This window comes from Stigmatopora nigra, chromosome 9 (genome assembly GCF_051989575.1).
Source record: "Stigmatopora nigra isolate UIUO_SnigA chromosome 9, RoL_Snig_1.1, whole genome shotgun sequence".
NCBI lineage: Eukaryota > Metazoa > Chordata > Actinopteri > Syngnathiformes > Syngnathidae > Stigmatopora > Stigmatopora nigra.
In genome coordinates, this window is record NC_135516.1 from 1,428,484 (window position 1) to 1,441,223 (window position 12,740).

At 38.2% G+C, this 12,740-nt stretch overlaps 2 protein-coding genes across 4 annotated transcripts in view; both read right to left on the reverse strand.

Moving 5' to 3' along the window:
• LOC144201655 (MAGUK p55 subfamily member 7-like) overlaps positions 1–6,941 on the reverse strand; it is a 51,506-nt gene extending 44,565 nt beyond the window's left edge. The window contains exon 1 of the mRNA XM_077724403.1: positions 6,839–6,941. Coding sequence (XP_077580529.1) covers positions 6,839–6,845 — 7 coding nt within the window. The 5' untranslated portion in view covers positions 6,846–6,941. The remainder of the gene's footprint in view (positions 1–6,838) is intronic.
• A 2,430-nt stretch (positions 6,942–9,371) lies between these two features.
• Positions 9,372–12,740, reverse strand: part of ints15 (integrator complex subunit 15) — a 33,509-nt gene continuing 30,140 nt past the window's right edge. Inside the window, exon 8 of one of the 3 annotated variants that reach the window (XM_077724977.1) lies at positions 9,372–9,721. In XM_077724977.1, the coding sequence (XP_077581103.1) occupies positions 9,508–9,721 (214 nt within the window). In that variant the 3' untranslated portion in view covers positions 9,372–9,507. The other 2 variants (XR_013327455.1, XR_013327456.1) reach the window with 2 other exon arrangements.

The window sequence follows — 12,740 nt, forward strand, 5'->3', positions numbered from 1 at the left end:
AGATAGAGATAGAGATAGAGATAGAGATAGAGATAGAGATAGAGATAGAGATAGAGATAGAGATAGAGATAGAGATAGAGATAGAGATAGAGATAGAGATAGAGATAGAGATAGAGATAGAGATAGAGATAGAGATAGAGATAGAGATAGAGATAGAGATAGAGATAGAGTTAGAGATAGAGATAGAGATAGAGATAGAGATAGAGATAGAGATAGAGATAGCGATAGAGATAGAGATAGAGATAGAGATAGAGATAGAGATAGAGATAGAGATAGAGATAGAGATAGAGATAGAGATAGAGATAGAGATAGAGATAGAGATAGAGATAGAGATAGAGATAGAGATAGAGATAGAGATAGAGATAGAGATAGAGATAGAGATAGAGATAGAGATAGAGATAGAGATAGAGATAGAGATAGAGATAGAGATAGAGATAGGATAGAGATAGAGATAGAGATAGAGATAGAGATAGAGATAGAGATAGAGATAGAGATAGAGATAGAGATAGAGATAGAGATAGAGATAGAGATAGAGATAGAGATAGAGATAGAGATAGAGATAGAGATAGAGATAGAGATAGAGATAGAGATAGAGATAGAGATAGAGATAGAGATAGAGATAGAGATTAGATAGAGATAGAGATAGAGATAGAGATAGAGATAGAGATAGAGATAGAGATATATATATATATATATATATATATATATATATATATATATATATATATATATATATATATATATATATATATATATATATATATATATATATATATATATATATATATATATATATATATATATATATATATATATATATCAGCAACACGCTTATTTATCTATATATTTATTCATGTATGTGTTTAGTAACTTACTCATTACCTATCTAGTCATGTCTACAAATGACTTCCTATTTTTGCATTCTCACCCTCTTACTACTGTGACAATGAAATTTCCTAAATACGGGATGAATAGTTATCCAATCTAATCCATCAATCAGCTGTCATGCTCATTAACAAAAAATGGCTGTATGTATCAGCAACACGCTTATTTATCTATATATTTATTCATGTATGTGTTTAGTAACTTACTCATTACCTATCTATTCATGTCTACAAATGACTTCCTATTTTTGCATTCTCACCCTCTTACTACTGTGACAATGAAATTTCCTAAATACGGGATGAATAGTTATCCAATCTAATCCAATTCATTCCATTCCAATCCAATTGCCCATATATTTAGCAAGCCGTACAACTAGGCGCTGAATGTCGCCAAAACCGTGGCACCATCCTGGACACCCATCCTGGACAAACTTCTGACGGAACAAGTCTGCTCCACTCTGCTGACCACACTTGGACTACTTTTTTATTTCTGATTTATTGATTATTTAATGATAATTTATCCATAGTATATATTTAATTTGACTGCTTGTTTGTTGTTGCGTCCATAGCAACGAGCAGCGAGTGGTGTGACTTGGCACTTAATGTCTCCAAAACCAACCCTGAAACTCATCCTGGACTTCAGACGGAACAAGTGCGCTTCAATCTACTGACCTCACGTGGACTACTTATTTATTGATCTATTCGTACATTTGCTGTTATTTGTGCACCATGTGGTGAAAGCTTCAAATCTCATTATATTTGTATACTGACAATAATAGCATTTAATTCAATTGGTTCAACATCATGGAAAAATGTGGGGATGCTTTCAATTGACTATAGCTCAGCCTTAAATACTAAAATATCGGAGATTCTGGCTGACAAATTCTCCCACCATGGACTATCCTCTTCCATTCCCCTTGCTGGATTAAGAACTTCTTAACCAATTGTCCACAAACTCTTAGACTTCGCCCCTACCTCTCTTCCTTCATTACACTGGGCACTGGCTCCCCTCAAGGCTGTGTACTGAGTCCTTTTCTATACTCCCTGTACACATACAACTAGAAACTGACCCACCAGTTTAACTCCATCAACAAATGTGCCAACGACACCACTGTGGTCGGACTCATCTCAGGGGGGAGAGTCTGCTTACAGAGACGAGGTCAACAAAGTGTCTTTGTGGTGTTTGGTCAAAAATTTCACTTTAAACACCACAAAACTAAAGAATTAATCTTGGACTTTTGCAAAAGCAGGACAGATCTGGCCCCACTCCTCATAAATGGAGTATGCATAGACAGGGTTCAGCCCTTCAAATTCCTGGCGGTCTACGTCACAGACAAACACTCCTGGTCTACCAACACCACGCTAGTGGTGAAGAAGGCCCAGAAACGACTCCATTTCGCAAGGGTACTCAGGAGGAACAACTTGGACACTAAGTTTCTGGTAACCTTCTATAGAGCCAGTGTGGAGAGCATCCTAGCAAACTGCATTACAGTGTGGTACGCTGAAAGCACGACAGCAGACAAAAAGGCCATGCAGAGAGTGATCAACTGTCAGGAGTGGCTCGGTTGCCCCTCCTGGTGTGATGTCATTATTATTATCAGCTGTTGCAATTATCTGATTATCTTTTCCTTGGCTATTTAAGGATTATGGGTTGTGTTGATCGTCGTCGGATCGACTGATTTGTTCCTCGTTGTCATGCTTACGTCGCTTGATGCCATGCCATGCTGCATCGTGGTAAATCATGTTTCAGTTCTGTCATAGAAGTTGTTTCAAGCCCAAGTTGTTTATGTTACGTTTTTTCCAGTTAATTAAATCAAGGATCAAATGCAACGGAACGGCCTCCTCTTTCCTTCGGCTTCTCCGCATCTGGGTAAACTTTCCCCCGGTCGCGTCGCGCTACGCGACGTGATCATAACAGATCGATCCGACCAACATGGACCCAGCGGGACCCCACCCACGCTCGCGCCAGCGCGCTCGTCGACGCCAACCATCCCACTTCGAAGACACCCGACTACTTGGAGTGTATGAGACACCCCTCAGAATCGTTTAGGGATTTTATAATCAACACACCGTGGTGTGGGGCCCTCAGGCACATCATTGCTGGAGAGGAGTCTCGGCTGGTAGGAGAGTAAGATCCGCATTTCACTCCTATGCCTCCCCCGAACGCTCTGCCCGTCGCAATGGGAAGCCTAAACAGTTAAATCGTGAGGCCCAGGTGCGTACAACCACCAGAAATCGCCCAAGTTATCTGATGCCTAGAACCAGCGGATTTGGTTCACAATGGAAGGAGCCTGAAGATTCTGGAGAGGAGGACGACGGTGAGGAAATTGATTTTTTCGCTCGTGTTTCTGACTCAGACAGTGACTTTTTCGACCAAGTCGGGCCCCGAGACGTTCCACCGGAGGAGGAGCACCCCTACTTTTCCCCCGACAATTCCTACTCGGAATATCCCGACCAGCAGTTGCATAGCGGACTGGCGACCTATTCAGGGCCACCACGTGATGGTGGGGGTGCTGTGCAATCCTCCCGGAGGAGGCGCCGAGCGCCACGCCGTAGAGCGAAGCACTGTCCAAGCTCCTCGCCCGACCTCGCCAGTCCAAGCCCCCCGCCCAACCTCGCCCGTCCAAGCTCCTCGCCCGACCTTGTCCGGCCAAGCTCCTCGCCCAACCACGCCTTTCCAAGTGCCCGAAGTTACTCGGCCGACCACGCCTTTCCAAGTGCCCGAAGTTACTCGGCCCGACCTCGCCGCTCGAGTTGCCCCAGGATACTAGGCCGACCTCGCTGTTCCAGTTGCTCCAAGATACTTGGCCGACCTCGCCGTTCCAGTTGCCCCAGGATACTCGGCCGACCTCGCGACGTGATCATAACATCAACACTAGCCAGAAGATTGTCGGCTGCTCTCTGCCCTCACTGGAAGACATTGCATAGCCCAGGCTCCCTCAGCAGAGCCAGGGACAATGTCGGGGATCCATACTTATCTGGTCACAACCTGTTCCAGCTGCTGCCCTCACACAATTCAACTTTTGTGTAATAACTTCGGGGTCAGGTAACATGAAGGACGTTGGGCGGTAATCTGCCTCCTGCTGGCTGACTGAAGGTAAGTGAGGAGACAGTCAGGAGGTAAGTAATCCATTGTTTTGCTGGCATCTGCGAGGCAAACCTTTTCTGCGGTCGCCGGGATTGGGTTGCTCTTGGGGGAGATGCGATGTATCCATCACGGCGGATTTCCAACGAGTGTCAAATGAACCACCGGGATCTCCGTGGATAGTTATATCTTAGATTAGGCATTTTTTTAGTATTTACCTCAACAGGGTGTGATTATTGTATTTTTATATTACTTATTATGGCCTTTTGCCGGGAAATTACACTTTGTGGAGTAGCACCACTAATTTCATCATACGCAGCTGGGTATGATGAATATTAGGCTTTTGGCGAGTCAATGATGATGACAAAGCCTATGTCTGATTAGAAACTGCTGGATTGGTGCAAACAAAATCCTGCTCCCACACTTGCACCCTTGAGGACTGGTTTGCCAACCCTTGGTTTAGACTAAACAAGGCTTTCAGGAACAAAGCATTGCAAGCAAATATGATTATAAGAATAATGTGCGCATCACTAAAGCTGAGGAAATTGGTCTTTAGAAGCAAATCTTGGCCTATACTACATCGCAGGCAAATGTATAATAAAATGGAAAAAAACTGACAACAAGCTGTAAGAGTGGCTTGATAAAATCTGTTGATTGTGCACACACTTGCCGCCACTTTGCTTCACATCGGCACCCTTCGTTGGTAACGAGACAACATCCCTCCGAACTTGCACTGATGAATTAATGCGCACATACACACATACAAATGCAATGCTATACAAATTGTCTGTTCTGGCTTCAGGAGCAGGCACAACAGCAAGAGTGACCAATTTTGGAAATTCAATTTATTATCAGAATGCGAAAAGAGGAGAGCTCGAACAGTATGGACACGGTCCCATGCAACTCTCAGAGAACGAACAGGAGGTGAGTATATATTTGTGAAAAAGAGGAAGTTATGCAAACAAGATATAGGCTGACACATTTAGACATCTGCAGGGCACCGTTTGAACAAACAAGATATGGGCTGACACGTTTAGACATCTGCACTTATTTATGGTACCACTTATACGTTCGGCTTCACCTTTGGCAGCAGAAAGTTCATCTACACCAGATTGCCACTAGGATTCTGCGACAGCCCAACAATATTCTCCACAGCGATTCAGAGATGCATGAGTTCCCATCCATATCCAGAGTCCGAAAAAGTCTTCATCTATGTGGATGACATCCTAATTGCAACCCCAGCAGCAGAAGAAAACCGAAAACAGTCCATCAGTGTTCCAACACCTGGAAAAGACGGGCAACAAGGCCTCGTTATCCAACCTTCAGGTTTGCCAGATTGAAGTCACATTTCTGGGAGATCTTGTCACAAAAAGGTCGAAGGCTAACATACAACAGGAAGAAGGCCGTCAAAGATGCCCCCGTCCCAAGACCAAGAAACAAGTCATGGCTTTGCTCAGGTTAGCCAACCACTGTCGAGGATGGATCCTTCACTTCGCACTAATCACCCAGCCACTATTTGACCTCATGAGTAAAGACAAAGACCTCAACCTGTCAGATCCTGTAGCATGGATTCTAGCTCCTGAAGAAGCTTTCAACACCAGAACAAAGAACTCGCAGACCACACCTACAAATTCTTCCTGGGAAATCCGAAAGAATCCTGTCTGGCAAAGTTTGACCGCCTACATACCATGGTTGCGGTGCCATTAACAGATACAGTCAACCCTAAGTCTTTAGATTCACTTTTCAAAGTAACATTTATATTCCCTATTAAAATCATGAATATGGAAGTGAAAATTGTGGATTGGGGCGTCTTTTTCAAGATAAATTGGAAAATTCAATGATTTTAATGCAATTCTAAGGGTACGGTTTATACACGTAAGTGGCTAATATGCGAGAAATTACGGTACTTATGTTGACTACTTATTTATTGATTATTTATTATTTTTGTTCGTTTTTTATTTGAGCACTTCGCAATTGCTATTGAGAAATATTGAAACCAATATTTATAAGCATTCCATTGTCCTAAATCATCTTTTCTCTCATGACAATTAAGCTTAGTCAGAAACTATTGAATGTTACTCTTTTCAATGTGGATTATTCAAGACATGGAGAGATTTATAATTCTATACACTTCTGAGAAGACCCATTTACAATCATTGTACTTAGGTTTTCCAACAATTTATTCATACTAAATCATTTAATATAAAATATAGGGGGTAGGAGTATCCAAAAAAATGTCTTTAGGTATTTATGGCTATGATTAAATGTGTTCAAGAAACAATGATGACAGTTAAATTAAGTAGGATACCACATTTAACTATTACACACCAACATTGATTTGAGATTAATTAATGGGATTTTCTGTTCTCACTATCACATCTTAACGAACTGCTTATAGGTTTTAAGGAGTTTTGTCTGAAATACACTTTTGATTTGGAGTTCTTTCAATTCAGAATTTGAAATGCATTATTAGACAAGAGTTGCTTTAAAATATTTCAGTGACAACAGGCAAGCAAAAACAATTTTGAACAATCTCAGATGTAATTGGGTTAGTTAATCCAGAGGATCGGTCTAATTTTCAAATGTTCTATATTCACGTGAAAAAAATAATAATAACAATTATATTGAAGTGACAAATTTGTTTGTGTTACTAGGATGAAAAGAATATCAATGCATACATCCCCAAATGAGTTTGATTGTTGTGACTTTTTTCAAAAAATGAAAAAAGGAAGTCTCTGACAAGAATGATTGCCATTACTTTTGACTTGTATTGCATTGAGTAGACATTGCATGCTGGGGAGGAAAAATTGTAAACATTGGTTTGTGTGCATAGCAAAAGTTATTTTTGAAGAAAAAGACTCTCACTCACCTGTCATAAAGCACAGTGCATGTCACACAGATTTCCAAAATGTAATGTGCTCTAGTAAGTATGTAAAAGAGACCCTCTCATTCGGTCAATGTATGTCAGCTCTGACCTCAAACAATGCAGCAGAAATCAATATAGCAATTATAGGACATGCACTATGGCCGACTTCTTAATTTTCGACACAAAAAAAAGAAAACATGTAGTTTAGGTAAATTATACTTAAAACGCAGTATTAAAATTTGAAAAAAGAACACATTGAAATATATCTAGTAAAAAGTGTTGTTTCTGTTTTTCGTGAGCAGACCTTAAACAGATGAGATAAAGGAACACAAGAGGTGGAGAACGCCAAAGGAAAAAGCAAAAGGATGCAAGGACACTCCTATTTCATCAGAAGAATGCATATCTGGAAAATCCAAACCCCCACAATTCATAGACAACTGGCACAATTTAATGGATTGCTGACCAATCAGAGAAAGGCAATTCTTTACTTTTCAAATTGTATAATGAAATGTAGATCTCGATCTCTCTCTCTCTCTCTCTCTCTCTCTCTCTCTCTCTCTCTCTAACTCTCTAACTCTCTAACTCTCTAACTCTCTAACTCTCTAACTCTCTAACTCTCTAACTCTCTCTCTCTCTCTCTCTCTCTCTCTCTCTCTCTCTCTCTCTCTCTCTCTCTCTCTCTCTCTCTCTCTCTGTCTCTCTCTGTCTCTCTCTCTCTCCCTCCCTCTCTCTCTCTCTCTCTCTCTCTCTCTCTCTCTCTCTCTCTCTCTCTCTCTCTCTCTCTCTCTCTCTCTCTCTCTCTCCCTCTCCCTCTCCTTCTCTCTCTCTCTCTCTCTCTCTCTCTCTCTCTCTCTCTCTCTCTCTCTCTCTCTCTCTCTCTCTCTCTCTCTCCTCTCTCTGTCTCTGTCTCTGTCTCTGTCTCTGTCTCTGTCTCTGTCTCTATCTCTATCTCTATCACTATATCTATATCTATATCTATAGATATATATACATACAAACATACATTTACAGTGGTAAATATATAAAAATGGTATTCCCCATATCTGATGAATAAAATGCAGTGTTAGGTGTATCATTATAAATTAGCTTGAAATATAACCATCATATATATATATATATATATATATATATATATATATATATATATATATATATATATATATATATATATATATATATATATATATATATATATATATATATATATATATATATATATATATATATATATATATATATATATATATATATATATATATATATATATATATATATATATATATATATATATATATATATATATATATAGATATATAGATATATAGATATATAGATATATAGATATATAGATATATAGATATATAGATATATAGATAGATATATAGATATATAGATATATATATATATATATATATATATATATATATATATATATATATATATATATATATATATATATATATATATATATATATATATATATATATATATATATATATATATATATATATATATAGATATATATATATAGATATAGATATATAGATATATATATATAGATATATATATATATATATAGATATATATATATATATATATATATATATATATATATATATATATATATATATATATATATATATATATATATATATATATATATATATATATATATATATATATATATATATATATATATATATATATATATATATATATATATATATATATATATATATATATATATATATATATATATATATATATATATATATATATATATATATATATATATATATATATATATATATATATATATATATATATATATATATATATATGATGGGATATATATGTGCTTGCAATGAAGAATGCTTTGCCTTATTTTGGATATTGAACATTACATATATGAACACTTTGCTTATTAGGAATGTTAGATTCATCATTATTATAAATGTGACATTATTACAAGGCATTTTAATACATCTTTTGCAAAAGAAATGCTCGCTCCAAAGTTAACCAAAACACCTTTGGAGGTCACTTCTCATTCACACCTGGACTTCTTGAGACTATGGTTCACAGCGAGAGACTGGTAAATTTGTTTTGGGAAGCATCGGCTTCTGAAGATGGTTAAAAACAAGCTCTTGGAAACTGTGGATTTGTTTTGGGAAATGTGGCTTCTCAAGCAGGTCCACATCATAATTCTCTTGGGAAGATTCGACAGATCTACAATAGTTTTGAGAACTGAGACAAATTGTTATGAGACTCTAAATACATTTTAGACTTCAGTCAGTGATGCATGTTGTTTAAATCTTGTCAATATATTAGCAAAAGAGACATCGTGGTCTTGAGAATCATCTGACCGGAGGCGCATGTGGATCGAATCTCTTCTTGCAAGAATGAAAGGATTTGATTTCAGATGCCTACTTTATTGAAAGGTGAATTTGGGAATACTTATTGAACCTATTATGCAGCAAAAACAAAAACACCAGAGAGCATTGGTCAGCATAAAGCACAATAAAAAAACTCAGTCAAGGTAAGTACAAATATATTTATTAGAGAAAAACATTAGCTAGTTACTGTCAGAAGTCTTTATGCTCATTAATATTTCAATAATTTCAATAACACTGTACAATAATTGACTCAAATGCACAGACAAAAACACATTTCCTTCAGTTGTTGTGTTGAAAGGGGAATGGTACTCCTGTCATGAAGGGCTGAATCGAATACTGAGGATGGGATCCGACCGGTGTATGTGGAGGGGGTATTTGGCGGATGGGGTGCGAGGCAATGGGTGAATGGGATGTGTGCGGGCTAAAGGCCAGAGGTGGTGTATGGATATTGCTGTAGTACATCACTGGACCTGACAACACCAGCTGGAGTAAACTGGCAAACAAAAACACATAATAATTAGGAGTGATATGGCCATCTATATCATATATACCAGTATTCAAGTTGCCGTAGTTTCAGTGTTGCAAATATTTGGTTTAGACAAGACATACTCGAAAGTGGTGACATCTCTGTCATAGTCAGAATAATCTGCTGTAACTCAGCAAAAGAAACAAATATGAAAAAGAAATGTTTGAACAAAATTAATTTGAGATCATGAAATACCCCTAGTTAAAATAAGAAGTATGAAAATCTGGATCTAGAACACAGTTAGTTGCGATCGGAATACAAAGTTTTAATCAACATCATCTTTTAGTTTTGTAATAAAGTTTTAATTAAATTGTTCAAAGTGTTTCAGCAACAAAATTAACAATGTTGCTATGATTCCTATAACCCTAACTGAAATGTAATGATTGTTTTGAATGTGTACATTTCATTAAAATGTTTGGAAGTCCTTCAATCAAATTAAAATCCAAAAAAGTAGACTTTGAAATGTAAGAATCCATATCATAGTTTTTCTTCTTGTTACTAATTTAACAAATGAAGTCTGTAAATACAGTATTTTCACACCTATAAAACGCACCGACCGATTGGGCGCATCGACCATTTTAGAGAACATTTTAGACGTCCTATAGGTGTGAGAATACGGTAATTCCAATTGTTAGGAATGCACCTCTCAGAAAAGGGGTTCGGAGTGGAATTGAAGTCTTATTTTATTTCTTGAGGAATTCTATATTCTAGAATTCTTGACAGAACAAAACAACCTCATTTATATACAGTGTCATCAAAAAGTATTTGCCCCCCGCCAGATTTCTGTTTTTTTTGGATATCCATCACACACAGGTTTCAGACCATCTCATCCCATCTCTCATCTCATCTTCTTCCACTTATCCGAAGTCGGGTCGCGGGGGCAGCAGCTTCAGCAGGGAAGCCCAGACTTCCTGCTCCCAGCCAATTGATCCAGTCATTTGTATCAGGCCATCAAATCAATGTTTGTATGACACAGAGACAACCCAAGGAAAATAGTTCCTAAATGAGCATATTATTTACCAAGGCCGAACAATTACAAACTTGTCTGGCCCTCTGTGAAAAAGTAATTGCCCCCTTTGTTAAATCACAAAATAACGGTGACTAATCACAATTGTAGGAAAGCTGAGTTCAATTTCACAGGCCATAACCACACGTCTGATTACCACCACGTGTTGAATCAAACAAACACTTAAATAGAATGTGTCAAAGTGAAGAAGACTACAAGATCAGAGCATAAGGCCACGATCCAAAGATAAAAGAACTCAGAAAAACATTGAAATAACTGCAAGTCTCCTTGACCTCATTTAAGATCAATGGTTAGACTCAACTATAAGAAAAACAGTGCCTAAAGTGGGAATCCATGACAGCGTTCCAAGGTGAAAACCATTGCTGTCCAAAAATAATATAAAGGCTCGTCTTGTGTTTGCCCAGAAAAATCTTGCTGACAATAGTGATGCATGGTGGTGGCAGTGTGATGGTCTGGGCCTGCTGTGCTACCTCAGGACGACTTGCGATAATTGATGGAAGAATTAATTTTGATGTCTACCAAGAGATTTTGAAGGGTCAAGAGTGCGCTCAAACTCCAGCGCTCATGGAGGATGCAGCGTGACAATGATCCAAAACACACCATCAGGTCCACCTCTGAATGGCAAAAAAAAAAAAAAAAGGATTTGAAGAAGCCAAGTCAAAGTCCGGATTTAAATCATATCGAAATGCTGTGAAGGGGGCTGTTTATGCTTGCAAACTCTCTAATATTGCAGAATTGAAACAATTCTGCACAGAAGAATTTCGACAAAGCATTGTGAAAGACTATTATTAAGAGAAATTGTTGTAAATGCTGGATTTTAGTTATTGATGCCAAAGGTGGCACAACCCGTTATCATGTTCAGGTGACAATTACTTTTTCACAGAGGGCCAAACAAGTGTATACATATACATACACAAATACACCGTGTTGCCTTCACTATAAGGATTTTTTTTTTTGCAGCACACAATTTTTTTTTATCCGGTATGGTTCTTTCAACATTTGGGGTTGCCAACCCCTGAGTTAATCAGTGAGAAAGGTAGGCGAGTACTCAGGAAGGAAGGGAGATAGAGAGACCTGGTTGTTGTACAAGGAAGTGCAGAAGTGTATTTAGGAAAAGAGACAGGATAAAACGTGGGGCACTTAGAGGACAAACAAGACGAGTGTGAAATGTACTCTCTTTACATCAAAGCCGTGCTGCCATACTTCTTGCATACACGTGGATTCACCAACCCCAGGTCAAGGTAGTTTGAGACATTGGTAACTCTGAGTAGACTGGAAGTCGGACGATTCCAAAACCTTTCTCTGTGAAAAACTCATCTGACGTCTGATCACCTGCCACGAGCACCCCTCACCTAACCTTGACCTCCCATAGACTTTGCACCCCCACACAGAAGCCAAAATAAAAGCTGTTGCCACCCTCATTACAGTGACTGTACTGTCAGTGGCTGCCCACAGCTGGAAAATGAGATGGTGCCATATTCCTGTCACAGAGAAAAGTAAAGTGGTATGAGTAGAAGAACTACTATGAAGGAAATATATACATATAATTTCACGGTGATCCAGAAGAAACCGACTGGTTTGAGTGAAAGTTGTTATGCGTGTAGTCGCATACTAATTTCCACAGGTACCCCACCAGCAATGTTCCCTCTAAGCTGCGCGCGTGCAAAATTGCGCACAACTCTCGTCTTCTCTGCGCAGCAGAAATCATATGGCACGCAGTAAATAAAATCCAAACTTTTTTTTTTACCCCTTTCTCCATGATGGCGCTGTTTACGTGGCAGTCAGTGGCAGTAACTCTATCCATTCTTATGTTTTTCGTGTTTTACAGCATGTTTTACAGGAAAAATTAGAGGGAACATTGCCCACCAGTGTATCCCAAGCCGATTGACCCTATGCCAAAGACACCGACACACCTCCATGGTATCCCGACATCCTGAAATCACAGAACCAAGGTACTCC